Below are 17,130 nucleotides of genomic sequence, written 5' to 3'. Positions count from 1 at the left end.
TATTCGTTTTAGCTTTTCTAGTTGCATAAATCCTCCGTCCCAAATTAATATTCATTTTAGCTTTTCTAGATGCATAAATTTTATTATGTATCTAGATATAATATATATATATATATATATATATATCTAGATGCATAATAAAAGCTATGTACCTGGAAAAATTAAAACGAATAATAATTTATGTACCTAGAAAAATTAAAACGAATAATAATTTGGGACGAAAGGTTTCGCAACACAGACACACAGTACGGTTGTCACCTTCCAACCTAAAGTCCATGAATGATTAACAAACTTTTCGCCAACACAGTAAGGTGGTCACCTTCCAACCTAAAGTCCACAATGTTGATATTCTTTTTTTTTCTCAAACTTGATGTCTGAGAGCTTATTTATGAAGGAATATAAAATATGTTTATCTACCGATGAAGCCCTTGTATAATGATCTAGGACTAAATCATGTATTAATTGAAGTACTGATTTACACCAGATTGTATACGGGACCACTCTTCAACTATCGAGCAACTTTGTGTGCTCGATGGTGAGAGACAGATGCTTCGTCCTTCTTTGATCCTTCTGGTCTCCTAGCCCAGGCCGGAGCCTGGTCAGGCCCGTAACGGTAATCATAGAAGAGCTCCTCGCTAGCCTCAATATGTTCCTTTGCATAGATACCAACCCGATGGTCGCCAGCCACCAGCATCACCTGGAAAGTAATATGAAGTTAAAACCAGCAACATAATAAAGAATTACTAGACAGTACTCAACAATTGCAATTCTTACCTTTGCATAGCAGTTGGGGTTAGACGAGTGATTTGCAAACTTCAATTTGTCCCCCTTGCGATAAGCATCCAATACAAACTGCATGGATGTATTGAATTAAGCTTACTGCTTTGAACTAAACAAATAATCCAATCCAATGGAACAGAGAGGAGGGACAAGGGGTACCTGGTCATTTAAATCAAACAGAAATGACGAGTTTGCCCGGTCATATATTTTGCCACGCTTGTCAGCTTCCTTGTGAGAGATCAATTCACCAGTATATTCTCCAAGATAATCATTTTTACTTACAGGATTCTGCATATTGCAAGGGGAAAAAAGAATAAACTAGCTGGAATAAGATAGTACGTATCACACTAAAAGGTTCTTTCAGTTATCTGACCTTAATGAATGCACCCCAACCTGCAATATCAGATCTTCCTAACAAAATCTGATCCATGATCAACAATTTACGCAGTTAGGGATAGTAGAGCAAAATGATGCAGAGAAACAATAAGACCCTGAGTACACTCTCAGTCTCACCCTTTGCTGTTGTTTCAAAAGGAGCTTCATATTTCCACACTGATAACCATCGCCTCTTGCAGGTGGCTCACCAAGTGAACCATCTCCACAGCTGAAGAAAATAAATATCAGGTTATGTGTGATAAACTATAACAATACAAATCAGAACAAGATAAGCAGTTAACGAAATTTAAAGTTTCTCCAGTCCTGACAAAATTTAAAGTTTCTCGAGTCTTGACCCTGTTGTGTGATAATTTCAACGTCTTCATGGACACATAAAGGTCAGTTGTTAAATAGACCAGTGCTGATTACCTCACCCAGCAGTTCCTGCAAACATCCGGATCACATTCACGACTGGCGGCAAAACAGGGGCACTGTCTGCTTCTGCATTGACTTTTTGCACAATGGCAGCCTCTAAACTTGTTTTTGCAGCTCTTTGAACACCTATTGATTAAATAATCATCACTAATGAGAATTCAGAAATGAAATCAGTATACATTTTTTTCTTTATATTTTCATTAGTAAGAACATATAAAATTGGTGTCAACTGATACTAATCACTAGGCAGGAGTAAATGAACAACATAGTTCTGCTCAATAGAAAGGGAAAATTAAGCATAACTTCGAACATACCCACAGTACTTCTCACAGCAAGTTCCATTTTCCACACAAGGGCAATCTTTGCCACACATTTGCTGGCACCCACATGGGTTATATTGTGTGTACCATTGCTTCCCATCACCAATTCTTTTTCTAACAGTTGGATGCCCTGCAGACTTCCAAGTATATTTCAGCTTTCTATTTCGGCCCCTCCGACGATAGATTCTTGTTCTGGCAGCCATGTCTTGCTCCTAGAAGACATGGACAAATAATCAAGTTACTAGCGTAACAATGCGAACAGAAGAACAAAGTTTGATTATTTTTTAGTGAAAAGCTGAAAACAGTAAGGGAATCCCTACTGTGGTAGGAATACATGAACTATATTAAATTTATAGAAGCATAAAAGGACTGCACAGAGGCTTAAAGACAACAAAAGATAAGGAAATAGTACAAAACAGAGAGGAAAAACTAACCAAGGGTAGCAAGCCAATATAAGGAAAGACTCCTAGCTGGTTATCTATTTACCTTTTACTTGTCAGTTTTGACTGTGCAGTAGTAGCGAGGCTATATCTTAGTCATTTCACTTGTGGAGGCAGGGTCTTAAAGCTGATCTCCAGCATGGTGGTAACCAGAGTTATCAGACCCAGACCACCAGGTGGTTTAACCAGGGGAAATTTAACTGGATAACAAACGAACCTCAAAGAGCTGATCTCCAAAGGAACTGGAGAAAACCAAATCTGGATTTTGAGAACAGGAATCTGTCCAGCCCAAGCAGATGCTTCATAAAAGCATCCGGAGATGGGGTTCAAAACAAGCACATCCAGATTGATTGGCAAGCCAATTAAGCAACTTATGCAGTTATGAGTTCAACAGGGAATTACAATCTGTAAGAATTTTTTTTGAGGGAATACAATCTGTAAGAACTTGGGACATGCACCTGTGGTTATTGGCTAGCTCTTTTTTTCTCATTTGTTTGACTATTCTTATATAGAAAATAAAACTCACGTTTCAACTAGTGATCCTTGGATCTGATAACATGGGTGGTCAGGCCTGATTCCATGTTTGACCGTTTTATGTCAATGTATGAACTAACAATCCCTTGGTTTTTCTCCTGTTGGATCAACAATATAACAATTTTGCTCCAAAAAAGCATAACAATCATTTATCCTGATAAAATGCCCTAATTTGCAATCTTTAACCACCGAATAGCTGAAAACACGGTGCCACCTATCAGGAGCTGGTTATTATTACCAGTTCTAATACCTTGAAACTTGAATTGTCTTACAAAATTTATTACCTTCAAAACCATGCAATAACTAACAGTCATAGTATGTGATAACTCTAGCAAATCATAACAACCAACTCGCAACAGCATAGTAATAGTCTGAATTCAGAAGAATATGGCCACAAACACTTTACATACTTAAACCTTTCTAATTAGAGCGCGTACCAAATGGTGAGATAAAGCACAAAAGCTAACAGTGCATGTCATCGCGTACCATGTAGTCTTGTTCAGTTTCTGCAAAGTCACCCAAGGTGGATTTACTTGGTCTCTTTGCCATCGTTGCACCATTGTTATACATGTAGTTGGCCACTTCCATGCAGGTCTTGAGGCCAGATAGTAGGTTTCTCGCTATGAGACAACTGTGACCAATGCACACAAAGGTCATACGACTAAGGGATTAAATTGTAATAACCCTGGCGAAAATGACACTAAAAGAAAATAAAATGTTTTGATACACCATATGCTTACCTATTCTTTCCAAATATCTCTATGCCCTTTAAGTATAGATCTCTCTCCAAGGGACTCCAACAAGAAAGAGTGTGCTCCATGAAATTCTTTGTTGAAGTTACGTTATTACTGTCTCTTCCCACATTTTCAGTAGTACTAGTTGTGCTTCCCCCCCAGATATCTTTGCTTGATGACTTCTTAGTGGACTCATCAAGGATTCGTAGTTTATCGCCTCCAGATTCTCTAGACTCTAGTCTTGTGTCACGAATCTCCGGAATGGAAAGTTTGTTTAGTATATTGCTAGCAAAAGAAACATCAGAAGTGAAAACCTTCTGCCTTTTGCCAGGAGAACGCTCCCTATACCTGGGTCCATGTTTTGAAATCTTGTGCTTCCCTAAACTACTGAGAGGCAAATCAGAGGATACATTTTCTGTTTCAGAGGTATCTGCGGAAGGCGGTGTAGTACTTTTTTCAGCACTCGTGGAAGAAATTATTTTTGATCCGCTAGTTCCAACAAATGTCATGGACTTAATATTGTCTTCCTCTCGGTTTGAATCTTCAGATTCAGACAAGATGTTAACATCAACTTTGTGTGAGGCAGTTCTTGATTCCATAGTATATGTTGCACAGCCACCTAGATCATCATAATGTGCATCTTGAAATCCTTCTCTCCTCTGGGGAAACTAAAATTAAAATTAGCCTGGCACACAATGAAGTAATTGTCGCAACTCTTTATAAAAACATACAAGCTCAGTGGGACAAATGTACTAAAAGTTGAAGAGGTAATAGAATCGATCAGTGGGTGGATTTAAAGCACATTATGTCAAGGTCCCACACCAATAAAACTGACAGTTCTCAGAATCGTCCACAGGGGATAGGGATACAAGTTTCAATGCAAACTTGAGGATTACCAAACGGAAAATGTTGCTCCCTTCAGTTCACAACACTTGTTGTTCTAGAGTTGAGCACAAGAAGGAGGTAGATAAAATGACTAGCTTACCCTCAATTAATCTTCTCTAAAGTGTGTATATATGGGGAAAGAAGTTAGTTAATGATGTAATTAAGAAAGGGTGTGACTGGGAAAATAGGTCAAACTTGTCTAGAAGTTAAAGAATTATTTTGAAGATTATGGAAAAGGCTAAAACAAGAAGTATTTTGAACCGGAGGGAGTAGTCAATATGGTAGAAAATTTCATGAGACATACTCGAAGGTAGCACTGATCACCGCATGGCTTCTTGTTTTCATCAGGTTCAAAGCTGTATGGTTGCTTCTCACACTGACAAGCAAAATATTTCAAAATACTTAGGAGGGGAAAAATAGAAATTGCAAATGCAAATGCAAATGATCAATTACTTACTGGGAATACCAAATTCTGAGAACAACCATGGAGACGGCAGTCGAAAACCTGAGTGAAATAAATGTCCCAAGTAAGGGCCTGTTTGGCTAAAAGGTGTTAAAGTTTAACACCCGTCACATCGGATATTTGGATGCTAATTAGGAGTATTAAACATAGACTAATTACAAAACTAATTGCACAGATGGAATGTAATTCGTGAGACGAATCTATTAAGCCTAATTAGTCCATGATTTGACAATGTGATGCTACAGTAACCATTTGCTAATGATGGATTAATTAGGTTTAATAGATTCGTCACGCGAATTAGCACAGGGTTCTACAATTAGTTTTATAATTAGCTCATATTTAGTTCTCCTAATTAGCATCCGAACATCCGATGTGACACTGTTAAAGTTTAGCACCTCGTATCCAAACACCCCCTAAATCTCAGCCTTGCAAGTTTAGTTGAACCAATTGGCAAAAACATAAATTTGGCAACAGGGAGTAAAAGCAATAGAAGGCCAGAAGTTGAACTATACCAAGCATCTGCGGCAGAAGAGATTATCAAAAGAATCCAGAATGGCATCCATAGTTTTTCCAAGAGAAAGTTGCCTCTGTATCTTATCAGAAGATCCAGAGTGCTTCTCATTTTTCTCAAATAGGACTTCGGATCTTTCCTGTCATTTGAGGAAAGAGCAGGGTCACTATCACATTTTGGTCATCTTAATTAGAACAAAAACAATTGTAGCGTAGGTACAGTAACATATATGGTTTACAAGTGACTTTACTAACTTAAAAATCTTAAAAAAGGTAGACAACCTCAATTTCTGACGGAGTTGCCTCAATAAACTGGGAGAGAACATTTACAACTTCTCGGTTTAGCCCATGCTCTTGAGTAGCTTTCCTGTAGCAGTTATACACAATCAGATAAACATGAATTCATATAGAAAAATAAAGTTCAACTTCTTATTCCGGTGTGCAAAAGTAACTAAACTCCATGTTTAGACACCATAGGAACTGTTCAGTAAAGCTTGTAGGCTTTGTCCCACTGGCACCATTTTAAATATACTGCATAACACTATGGGGTATGTATGGTACCCAAGGCAACAAACAAGTGGATAATCATGCAGGTTGTGCAACTAACTGTATAAACCAGTTGCAACCAATCTCCTCACGCACAGCACAGCTGGTTTCTTCTATGAATGTAGTTACATGGTTCTGATATGTGATATCTTTTAGATCTCAGACATCTTACCTTAATCTTAAAACTCTAGGGAAAAAACTAAGAACATATTCAAATTTTGAAATATTTTAAATTTTAGTTGCTGGAATATGTTATCATATACATTTTTTTGCAAGGTTATTACCATATCAACTGATCTTCTCCCCCAGTGAAGAAGTGTTTCTCTTCCTCTGGTTCTGGGATTTCTTCGTCACTGTCGCTGCAGATCAGAGCCTCATCTCCGGCTGCATCATAGTAAATTCTTCTCCTACCAACTGACTGATCATCGGCCATTCTTTGGTTTCTGTGCTGTGTTGTTTAAACGAGAGTAAAATATCAAAGGTAAAAAAAATACACAATACTTATTTTGACATGCTATATCAACAACATTGCATGCACATAAACTACTAATGGAATTAATCAAGCAAATAAACTCAGGTGGGTTTGCATGAACCATCAGCCATACAGTCAAATCTTCTTAGAACAATCGTGAATGTCACAAAATAGTGCCCATGGTCATCCCATTTATAAAGCATACGAACACAAAGGATACCACTATCTAAGACGTCGTATTTGCGATAGTAAACATATATTATATATGAATATTGCAGATGCTCCTGCAGTTCCCAAAGCAAAACTGGGTATGGAAATTTGCTCTTTTGTCCAAAATTTATATTTTATTATACGACTAAAGTACTCCCAAATTGGTTTTGAGCATCATAAAAGCACATGCATCATCGACTATCCAGTCCATAATCTCATCATAAGATCAACTTGGCACATGAACCCATTAGCGCCAAGAAAAATTGCAAGGCAGCTTAATGATATGTAATCAAAAGGGGGCAACAGCACTGTACTTGTCCAGGAAGATCCAAGTGGTGTACGGAGGGATTCTCTCAATCAACGGCAGCTTCACGAACCGTAGGACTGTTCTCTGTGCGGCACCGCCGGAGCCAGAGCCGGAGAGCACGAGGGTCCCAGCCGCCGGGTTCTCCTCCTGCACGTACACCACGTCCCTCTCCCCCATCCCGTTCGCCAGGTCCGACCCAGCTGGCCTGGACTGAAACTCCGCCGCGCGCTGCGACAGCGCGTTGCCGCCCTCGGTGCCCCTCGAAGCCACCTCCGTCGCCGCCGCCACGTCGAACAGCGCGCAGGTGTGCCTCTGCAGCGTCTTCCTGTTTGCCTCCAGCTTGTCCTGCAAAGAGGAGAAAACACCCAATCCACCGATTGAGCAATCCAAACCCGCAGCTCCTCGCGAAATTTCAGCAACGTGATCGGGTCGGGTGCGGGCGCTCACCTTGATGTGCGCGAGGCGCTTGGATTGGATTTGGCGTACCAGCTGCGTCAGCTTCCCGTGGATCGCGACTACGGAGGCGGCGGCGGCGTCCCTGCCCGTCCCCTGATCCGACCGCTGCAGGCACCCAAAACAGGGTAACATCAAGCGGAAGAGATCGAAACCAATCAGATTGGGGAGATCGGTCCGGCGAACCCGGGGCGCGTGGAATCGAGAGGCCACGCTCACCTTGGAGCGCTGGGAGGAGGAATCGGAGGCCTTCGACGACGACGCCATGGCGGGCGGTGGCGCGGGAGGCCTGCGACGCCCCGCCCTCGCCTTCGTCTCCACTTCCACTCCTCGCGCTACAGGACCCTCTCTGTTCCGTTCAGCCCCTGTCGCACGCGGCTCTTCCGAGCAGTAAAAAGGTGGGTCCGAGGCGACGCGGGCTGCGTGTACATGTTGGTGACAAGTGGGGGAGGCCCGGAGGTGGGCCTAACTGTCAGAAGCAGGTGGTGGGCCGCGTCCCGCAGTTTCAAGCGCGGGGGCGTTCACATGGCTCCGCGGTGGACTAGCTGACGGCTGCCGGTTCGGGCGTTTCGCGCGTCAAGCGCGGCGCGGGTGCGCCCATATGATTGCAAGTTTGCAACAGAAAGTAGAATTTTCTTTTGGCGACTTAATTAGATTTGCATTTAAATTAATTCAAGATATCTTTATAAGTAAGCATTTGAGTGGACATAAAGTAAAGCACCAATGCGACACCTGGAGCTGTCCGACCCGGCATGAGGATTCCGTGTGGCGCGCACCGGAGCAAGCTGACGTGAACCGGTCAACCGTATCGATGGAAACTTGAAAGTGTGTTGCTGTAATTTGTCTGGAATCTAACATTTATACCTTCCTCCTGATTCGAAATATTTATCACCACTTATTTTAATATTTGATCATTTATCTTATTTAAATTTTATTATAATTATATGAAAAGATAAATCATGTTTAGTGTGTTTTTATAATAAAGTAGGTCAAATATCGGGATTAAAATTTAACAGTGATAAATATTTCAATACAGAACAGAAGTAGTATCATAAACACAGTTTATATAAAGGAACACAATTATGTGTTTTACGATAATGGATGGTCATATGAAATTTGGAACCTATTGAACATACAAATCATTCATTGCACTTTTGATGAATATTGACGACAAAAAATACGGGAACGATGCTTGAGTATGTATGGCAGGCATACCTAATATTCGGTTTGAGTATGTATGGGAGGCACACCTAATATTCGATCGCGAAGCAAACGCTAGGTCTAAGGATTCAGTCACTAACATGTGCACCCATAAAACGCCAAACTCAAATTGAGGCGAACAAATGTAAACAAGAGTTAACTGATTTTTCTAAATAGCGTGCTTTGAAAAAATCATAATGCTTCTTTAGCTTAAACTAGAAAGTTTTATTTTAAAACTAAACATTTCCAAATATGTTTTTTTAGTTCAGACTCCAGAATGTGTTCATAGTCAAATCAATAGGCAAAAATTAGCACACCCCAAATCTGCAACACATTCATGCTAAAAAACTGTAAGAAAAAGCTAGTTGACCACCAATCGTGTACCAAGCGCTAAAGCGCGACTGTGTGGGAACGGCCTAGCCCAGCTTATTAGCCTCACGCGCGCGGTTAGGAAACACCCATAAAATTGATCACGTGGACCACGGAGATCAGATGACCAAAGGTGCCGAAGGGGCATAATTAGTTGGCCACATGAGGGAGGGAGTAGGCCATGGATAAAACTATTCTATCTGTACTGCTAGGTTTTTTTTTTGTTTCACCTCTTTAAAATGTGATAACTTTCTTATGGATTGTCCATTTTCGATTCCGATCACACCACTATCTTCCTCACAATAAGATATTCAAAAATAGATCCATGATGCATATATTTCAAAATAATTTTCATGCAGTAGCAACTTATGTGGAATGTATAGTAACTAATTATATATTAAGTGTGTAGCGACTTATGTGTAAAATATATACACAGATTGCTACCAGAATATTTATTATATGACATTGTTATATGTATGGAGTAAGTTGCTGAATTGTTTTACATAAGTTCCTGAATTGTCTCTACATAAGTTTTTATGGTATCTACACATAAGTTGTTGCCTATTCTTTCATATAAGTTGATACATTTATCTCTATATAAATTTGCTACTCACGAGCAGACATGCAATTTATGTTTCTACACAATTCTTATATAAGTTTGATGCATCGCCTCTTCATGAAGCTATTACGTTGTATCTATGAAAGTTGTCTCTTGATCTATACATAAATTTTCATACCTAAGTTGTTATGTAATTGTACATAAGTTGCTACGTACGATTAATATATGTTGCTTGTTACATAAAATGCTTCAAAACATGTTGAATATAGATCTTATTTTGTAGATCTCGATGTAAGGAACATAATGGTGCAAACGGATTTGAAAACGGTCATTTCATGTGAGAGTTGACATCACCGATGATGTAGTTAGAAAGGAATAGGTGTTTTATCATGAAGAAAGTACGCTGGACAGTTAGGGTGTGTTTGGGAACATCATGCTAAACTTTAGCACCTGTCATATCGGATGTTTGGATACTAATTAGGAGTATTAAATATATTCTAATTACAAAACTAATTGCACAGATGGAGTCTAATTCGCGAGATGAATCTATTAAGCCTAATTAGTCCATGATTTGATAATGTGGTGCTACAGTAACCATTCGCTAGTGATGGATTAATTAGTCTTAATAGATTCTTCTTGTGAATTAGACTCTATTAGTGCAATTTGTTTTGTAATTAGCTCATATTTAATTCTTCTGATTAGCATCTGACCATCCGATGTGACTCTGCTAAAGTTTAGCCTATCGTATCAAACACCCTTTTAAAATACATCATAAAAAAATGCCGCGATTGTTTGTCCCCGCGACGGTCGCGCTTTAACGCGGTCCAAAACTGCAGGCCCAACGTGTTCCAGCCCAGTAGCCCGCTCGCCCGACTCCACACTTAATCGCAAGTTTCCGACCCCAATTCGCACACGACACTCCGACCAATACTAACCCTCCACGTATACCCATCCACATCATCTCTCACCTCATCCATCACCGACAAATGGGCCCAAATTACTCGCCTGCCCCACGGGCCATACACCAACTCACGCCTCCATTAATATCACCCACGCGCTTCCACTACCTATCGTCCTCTCTCTCCTCTCTTCGATTCGCAATTCGAAGGCTTCCCAGCCTGCGCCGGTAGGCGGCGGCGGCGTGTAGAGGGTTTCCTGAGGCGGCAGCGATGGCGGCCACGGCGAAGTACAATCGGAGCAACCCGGCGGTGAAGCGGATCCTGCAGGAGGTTAAGGAGATGCAGTCCAACCCCTCCCCCGACTTCATGGCCCTGCCCCTCGAGGTCCCAATCTCAACCCCATCGCTGACCTTATCCTCGGGATTTGCCCGATCTGTTCTTATCCCGGTCCTAATTGAACGTCAAATCGATTATTGTCCTCTTATTGTTGTATTCGGTGTTTTAGGGTCTCGATAAATTCGTTGACTGAGTTTTACATACATTTTTGCTCTAGATCTGTTAGTTTTAATAATTTACTTGCTAATGTATGATAACTTAGCCATGGAATTCTGTTTGGTTCTTGCCGTTGTGGGAATAGAGGGAATGCAGATATCGTGTACATTCCGAGCATTTGGAGTTTAAGAGTGGGGATCAAGTGTCGTAGGTTTTACATTTTATGTTCAAATTAAGAGATTAAATATATCCATTTGTTTGGCACTCATAAGTTACTTACTATATAATGTAATTGCTTTGAGCAGGAAGACATCTTCGAGTGGCAATTTGCTATCCTTGGCCCTCGAGACAGCGAGTTTGAGGGTGGAATCTACCACGGCAGGATCCAGCTGCCTTCTGACTATCCATTCAAGCCACCTTCCTTCATGCTGCTCACGGTATGTAATATTACTCGGTGTTCCAGTATCCTTCTGCTATCTCACCATGTTTGGGACTGTTGCTAATCTTCTACGTCTTTTAATCTATGTGATGCAGCCAAGTGGACGCTTTGAGATTCAGAAGAAGATTTGTTTGAGCATATCCAATTACCACCCTGAGCACTGGCAACCATCATGGAGTGGTGAGTAGCCTTAGGCATTTTTTTTTTGTAAGTGACTGCTGATGTGCTCTTGCAGGTTCACCCAAGGACCCCTCTAATAAGCTGAAAAGCACCATTATTCGTAGTCCACTCTGATATAGTCTTGTGGGCTATACGAGCATGGTGCTAAAGAAATTACTTTGTTTTTCTTTTGGTCTTTGGAATTCCCATGTGGCAAGTACCCACCATGGCTAGGTCAAAAGTAAACACACATTTCTTCATTCTTAAGATTCTGTTTGTTTGTGAGCATGGAAGTTTGTAACACAATTAGGCGGGCAGTTAGGCCGTTACGTGAGGCCAAGTGTGTATCTATGTCTCAACACTACAGTCTTTAGATTCTGTTTGTTTGTGAGCATGGAAGTTTGTAACGCTATTAGGTGGGCAGTTAGGCTGTTACATGAGGCCAAGCGTCATCTGTCTCAACATTACAGTGGATGTTTCATAGTCTTGCTTTTCTCTGCTCCTGTATGCATTTGAACATTTTTTGCACCCACAAGTTTAAGACAACAGAGCATTGATTTGCTGCTCTTTCATATGTTGGCACCATTTTTTTTCATATTGCACATGCATATGTGCAGTATACGAGCATGGTGCAAAAGGAAATGGTTCTTTGGTTCTTTGAGGAATTGTCCTGTGGCAAGTATTTATCCGCATGACCCAGCCAAAGGAGGAACATTTACTTTCTATGTGTGGTTGTGTGCTATGTTTACTCTTAGTCGGGAGCTAAATGCATGTTGTAGTGTGCTGTACATTCCCTAAATTAATATGACACTGATTGGGAATATTATACAAGGACTATTTTGTTTCTGACATTTGATTTGCAATTGTGTTTAGTTTTATTATTTACTTGCATTCCAGTTGGAATGAGTTTCCTTGTTATATATGTTTGAATTTTGCATGCTTGTTTGTAGATTCATGGTTTTTGTGTCACAGGGTTTAACTGCTAAACTAAACTATTCTTTTTTCAGTGCGCACAGCGCTAGTAGCCCTGATTGCATTCATGCCAACAAACCCTGGTGGTGCGTTGGGCTCACTGGACTACAAAAAGGAAGATAGACGAGCACTTGCTATAAAATCACGTGAAGCACCACCAAAATTTGGCTCCCCGGAACGTCAGAAACTAATTGAAGAGGTAAATTCCCAGCCCAACCTCAGGCTCAAAAATGCATGCCATTTTTGTATCTTTGACAATGTACTTTTTCAACCACAGATCCATGAGCAAATGCTCACTAAGGCTCCTCCTGTTCCCCAAGCTCTACCGAATGGGCCAAACGACGAGTCTAACCAATTACCTGCAGCTGACTCTTTTGGTGAGCATGCAGACAAGGCGGATGAAGGTGGGTCTGTGTCAGGCTCGAGTGACCTTACTGAGCCTCAATCTGAGTCGGGTGTTGCAGAAAACACTGCTGAACCCCCAGTAGCTGAGGTTACCAACCCTCATCTGCCTGAAGCGAGCCACAGAGAAAACATTCCAAGAGTTCCCTTGGCACCGCAGAATCCTGTTGTTGCAATCCAGAAGCCAAAGCATGACAGGCTGTTGACCTTGGCCGCATTTGGGCTGACTCTGGCTATTATGGCCCTCGTGATCAAGAAGTTCTTGAAAATCAATGGCCTGGCAGGTTTCATTGAGGGCAAGTTCTGAGTAGGGTTGTGCATACTTTGGATAAGAGATGCCCCATTCCTCGTCTGAGGGGCTTTGCTATGCGGTCCTATAATTTTTATAACCCCGTAAGGTTTGTAAATGGCTGTTGTCTAGTTATAGATGAAATCAAAGTGGGATCTTATTATGTTACCCCATTGTATGTAGGACACTGATGAAAAATTGCTAAGGCTTTGCATCATCTGTTACTGTATATACCGTATTACTGTGCTATGGCTTGTTTGTAGTGCGCATTTTATTTGGCCGTGGTGCAGTGATCCATTTGATTTCGATGCGAAGACATCTCATATTCTCAACTCCTATCTAGAAGGTCCGCGTTGCCTGTGCATTCTCACCGGATGTGCAAGGTATTTACTTGGCTTGGATGAGCCAACCAACCTCTCAAATACTGGCAAAAAAAGGTTATACACCTAGTTGCCAACACCGCAGCTGGGTTTTATCATGCCAAAGCAGGTTTAAAGGGACCATTAAGCCAACATTTTAATACTGTTAATGTGAATTCGATTGCAATAGCTATTACGAAGGATGGACATCTATCCACAGATCTGGTTTCACACAGTGGCAAACTTTGCACCATCAGGATGGGCATCTAACCATAGATCTTGTTTCATACAGTAACAACCTTTGCACCATCAGGATGCAAACTTTGCAACATAATCTAGCCAGGCTAATAGAAACAACGTCGTGGAAACTTAGTTCTAGCAACAAAAATGAGGTCTAGCACTTCATGACTAGCTGGAAGCTGGAAGTGGTTGGAGGGCCTTGAGGGGATTCATAATTACTCCATCAATGAGGCCATACTCCTTCGCTTCTTTCGCGCTCATAAAGTAATCACGATCAGTATCTACGTTGATCTTATCCAGGGGCTGTCCAGTGTGGTATGCCAGATATCCATTTAAGTTAGCCTTGTGGTGCAGCATCTCATTAGCCTGAAGAAAATAATAGGAAATTAAAAGGTCAGCAGGTGCTGGTGATTCCAATGACAGTCGTATTCCTTAGCATTTGCTAAAGGAGTTCATTGGCTTGTAAAACCATGCAATATTTAACAGGCGTAAACCAGCTAGGTGGGAAAGAAGAGAAAAGTATGGGCAAAAGATCTTGGTCTAGAAAAGGTACGGGCATGTTCCCACTTCGTGAGTTTACCTGGATCTCAAGATCAGTCTCTTGTCCTTGGGCTCCTCCAAGAGGTTGATGGATCATTATTCTTGAGTTAGGTAAGCTGTATCGCTTTCCTGCATTACATTTAACAGTTATATGACTTGTACACCCAAGCATGGATGTTGCTTGCAATGTAAATAAATATTGTGTTTGCAATCACTACTGCTACCTTTGGTCCCAGCACTAAGTAGAAAAGCTCCCATACTGCCAAAAAGAAATATAATAAAGGCAGAAAGGAGTGTGTAAGAATCTAATAAGGTAATGCAAAATAACATCATGTGACGTGTAACATTAGAAGTTAAGCCCAATAATAAGACATGGTCACAGAATACCAGCAATGAATAATAAACATATTTGCACCAACTAACCCTAAAACTGAAGCACAATCTAGGTCTCCACTATATCGAAGCCATTATTCAATACTTATATCTAGTTATTGCACTGAATACTAGGAGCTGTAATCCATAGTTTTAAAATAAGCTTAGTCCACGACAGGATGCACTCCTAAATTTTGTTTATCACAGAAGCATGCGTACCAAAATTAGAGTCAATTCTAAGTTTTACGCATTTCTGTGCTGATAGTTACCGAGCATGCTCACTACAAAAGGTCAGTTTGCAGAGTAATATAACCTCAACAAAGGTAACCATGCAAAATAAAGCAGATAACTGTTTTCAACATCCATTGGGAGTTGACAATCATACAATTTGAGAATACAATCAGCTTAACTAAAAATAAAGTTCAGAAAACTCAAGCCATGTAAGTTTTATTTGAATTAAACTTGCACGGATAGGCCATAAACATTCTAATTATCACAATCCAAAATTCCAGACAAGGCAGGTTATACTAAATTGAACATTCCAGCTACCACAAACAAAAGAGACTAGATGTGCTTCACGCATTTTAGGACAAATGAACTACATGGGAAAAAAGGTACAGAATCACATTGGGATCCAAACAGGAACTGAAACCCAGACTTGAGTAATCAAACATAAATATGAAGATCATATAGCACGCAAATCTGAATCAATTGTTGATCATTCAAAAGAAATATAAATTTGGTACCTTGCAGCTAGTCCGATACAAACAGTGGAAACATCAGGCCTGATATGCTTCATTGTATCAAATATAGCCATTCCTATCAAGAAACAAAAATATATTTATGATTTAACTGAAGCAACTGGTGCAAGCATATGACATATTTATGGAAACAAATGTGTAAGATGAGCCATTACCAGCTGTCACTGACCCTCCTGGTGAATTCACATACATAATGATATCCTACATGAAAATCGACAAGAATCAAGCACTAGATGGAAGCAAGAAACCATATTTGAATATATAATGTCATTGAGTAAATGGAAAATTTGCTTCACTTACAGGTTCAATGGTCACAATTGTATAACTCAAATCCAAACCTACCTAGGTTGGTAGAAGCGCCAAAGAAAATCACAAAAGCACTACTTATAGAAAATTAAGTATATTGGTGGTTCGCTGTTCGGTATCAACAAACAAAGGTTCATTTCAGCACAAGCACGCTCTATTCACATGGGAATTAAAGCAGGAAACAGTTTTCCCCTTCGTTTTCACCTTAGTGGGATTGATGGCGTCAAGATAGAGCAGCTGTGCAACAATGATGTTAGCCATATCATCCTCCACAGGGCCACCGCACCGGATAATCCTCTGCACGAACACAAACATAGTCATACGGACCATACAATTACATTCCAGTAAGTAAAAACGCTCCTAGTTAAGGAGGCTAAACACTTGCACAGAATATGGTACTCTCGTACATGCTGGAAAAGCTGGCTGACGACGCTCTGGAACCGCTCCATCACCATCGGGGACGGCCCACGCTCCTGCCCCGCCGCGTACTCCACCGGGAAGTAGGGCGACCTCGGCACTACCAAATCATCCCTGCGACACGGACACAAGAAGCATCAGAAACCCCACGGCCCTAACAAAACCCATTCCAAGCACAAGGCGCAGAGCTCATGACAATTTCCACCTGATCGACCAAATCCCGCGCCGCTGGGCAGCCCCGTACGCCCCCGCGCCCCCGGAGACGGCGGCGGTCACGCCGCGAGCGCACCTCTTGTTCCTGCGAGACGCGGATGGAGACGGGTTAGTGCCGGCAGAGAGGTTGGGAAGAGGAGGGGGGGAGGGAGAGGATGGGAACCTGAGGAGAGGCAAGGATCTGGGAGCGGGGTTGGGGTTGGGGTTCGGGCGGAGGAGGGGAGCGGTCAGCGAGGAGGAAGAGGCGGCGGTGGCGGTCGCCATGGATGGGGGTGGGAGCTCGAGTGGGGTTTTGGGCGGAGGGGGCTTTGTTTTGGTAGCTCCTCTCTTATCCGCGAGGCGAGAATGGCAAGAGAGGAGACGAAGGGTGGAAATGTTGGAATCACTGGGGAAGTGAGAGTGTGGGCTTAGAGATCTGGGCTTCCACTTTCCGGCCTCGCTCTTACTTGGAGGCCTATTAAGATTAATGGCTTGGAAAAGGGCCAGGTCACTGAAGCATTGCAATTTCTGTGTGAATTTGCCATTACAGTAGAGACAGTAGATTCAGGAATGATAGGTAGTAAAGATCATGAGAAATTACTACATTGTACTAATTTGTAGGCAATAAGCTTATGGATCCGTTAAAGTAGTCAAATCGACAAAAAGTCAGAAACTAGTGGCATGCTCCGTAGGCTTCAT

General features: G+C 41.4%; 3 protein-coding genes across 5 annotated transcripts; 1 reads left to right on the top strand and 2 right to left on the bottom strand.

Annotated features, from left to right (window-relative positions):
- Window positions 1-251: 251 nt before the first annotated feature.
- Window positions 252-7,843, bottom strand: LOC117837308 (histone-lysine N-methyltransferase EZ3). 3 transcript variants are annotated; one of them, XM_034716912.2, is made up of 17 exons: window positions 7,684-7,843; window positions 7,459-7,572; window positions 7,019-7,356; window positions 6,307-6,465; window positions 5,759-5,843; window positions 5,479-5,616; window positions 4,961-5,008; window positions 4,808-4,879; window positions 3,625-4,286; window positions 3,371-3,515; window positions 1,905-2,122; window positions 1,585-1,716; window positions 1,294-1,384; window positions 1,154-1,201; window positions 940-1,068; window positions 775-852; window positions 252-697 (listed from the first exon to the last, which is right to left on the bottom strand). In XM_034716912.2, exons 1-17 carry the CDS (start codon window positions 7,729-7,731, stop codon window positions 509-511), a joined length of 2,694 nt encoding a protein of 897 aa, XP_034572803.1. In that variant the 5' UTR covers window positions 7,732-7,843; the 3' UTR covers window positions 252-508. The 3 variants fall into 3 exon arrangements, with proteins under 3 accessions (XP_034572803.1, XP_034572804.1, XP_072147314.1); XM_034716913.2 differs by having other exon boundaries at window positions 3,625-4,277; XM_072291213.1 differs by lacking the exons at window positions 7,459-7,572; window positions 7,684-7,843 and having other exon boundaries at window positions 6,307-6,470; window positions 7,019-7,160.
- Window positions 7,844-10,646: 2,803 nt separating this feature from the next.
- LOC117837309 (ubiquitin-conjugating enzyme E2 32) lies at window positions 10,647-13,493 on the top strand. Its single transcript, XM_034716915.1, has 5 exons — window positions 10,647-10,875; window positions 11,289-11,420; window positions 11,518-11,602; window positions 12,589-12,752; window positions 12,831-13,493. Exons 1-5 carry the CDS (start codon window positions 10,762-10,764, stop codon window positions 13,260-13,262), a joined length of 927 nt encoding a protein of 308 aa, XP_034572806.1. The 5' UTR covers window positions 10,647-10,761; the 3' UTR covers window positions 13,263-13,493.
- Window positions 13,494-13,796: 303 nt separating this feature from the next.
- Window positions 13,797-16,802, bottom strand: LOC117837310 (ATP-dependent Clp protease proteolytic subunit 5, chloroplastic). Its single transcript, XM_034716916.2, has 9 exons — window positions 16,616-16,802; window positions 16,445-16,537; window positions 16,230-16,353; window positions 16,027-16,119; window positions 15,672-15,717; window positions 15,502-15,574; window positions 14,608-14,642; window positions 14,424-14,512; window positions 13,797-14,209 (listed from the first exon to the last, which is right to left on the bottom strand). The coding sequence occupies exons 1-9, from the start codon at window positions 16,714-16,716 to the stop codon at window positions 14,012-14,014; spliced, it is 852 nt and encodes a 283-aa protein (XP_034572807.1). The 5' UTR covers window positions 16,717-16,802; the 3' UTR covers window positions 13,797-14,011.
- Window positions 16,803-17,130: the final 328 nt, after the last annotated feature.

The sequence above is a fragment of the Setaria viridis genome, chromosome 9 (assembly GCF_005286985.2).
Source record: "Setaria viridis chromosome 9, Setaria_viridis_v4.0, whole genome shotgun sequence".
NCBI lineage: Eukaryota > Viridiplantae > Streptophyta > Magnoliopsida > Poales > Poaceae > Setaria > Setaria viridis.
This window is presented reverse-complemented; position numbering and strand designations above follow the sequence as displayed.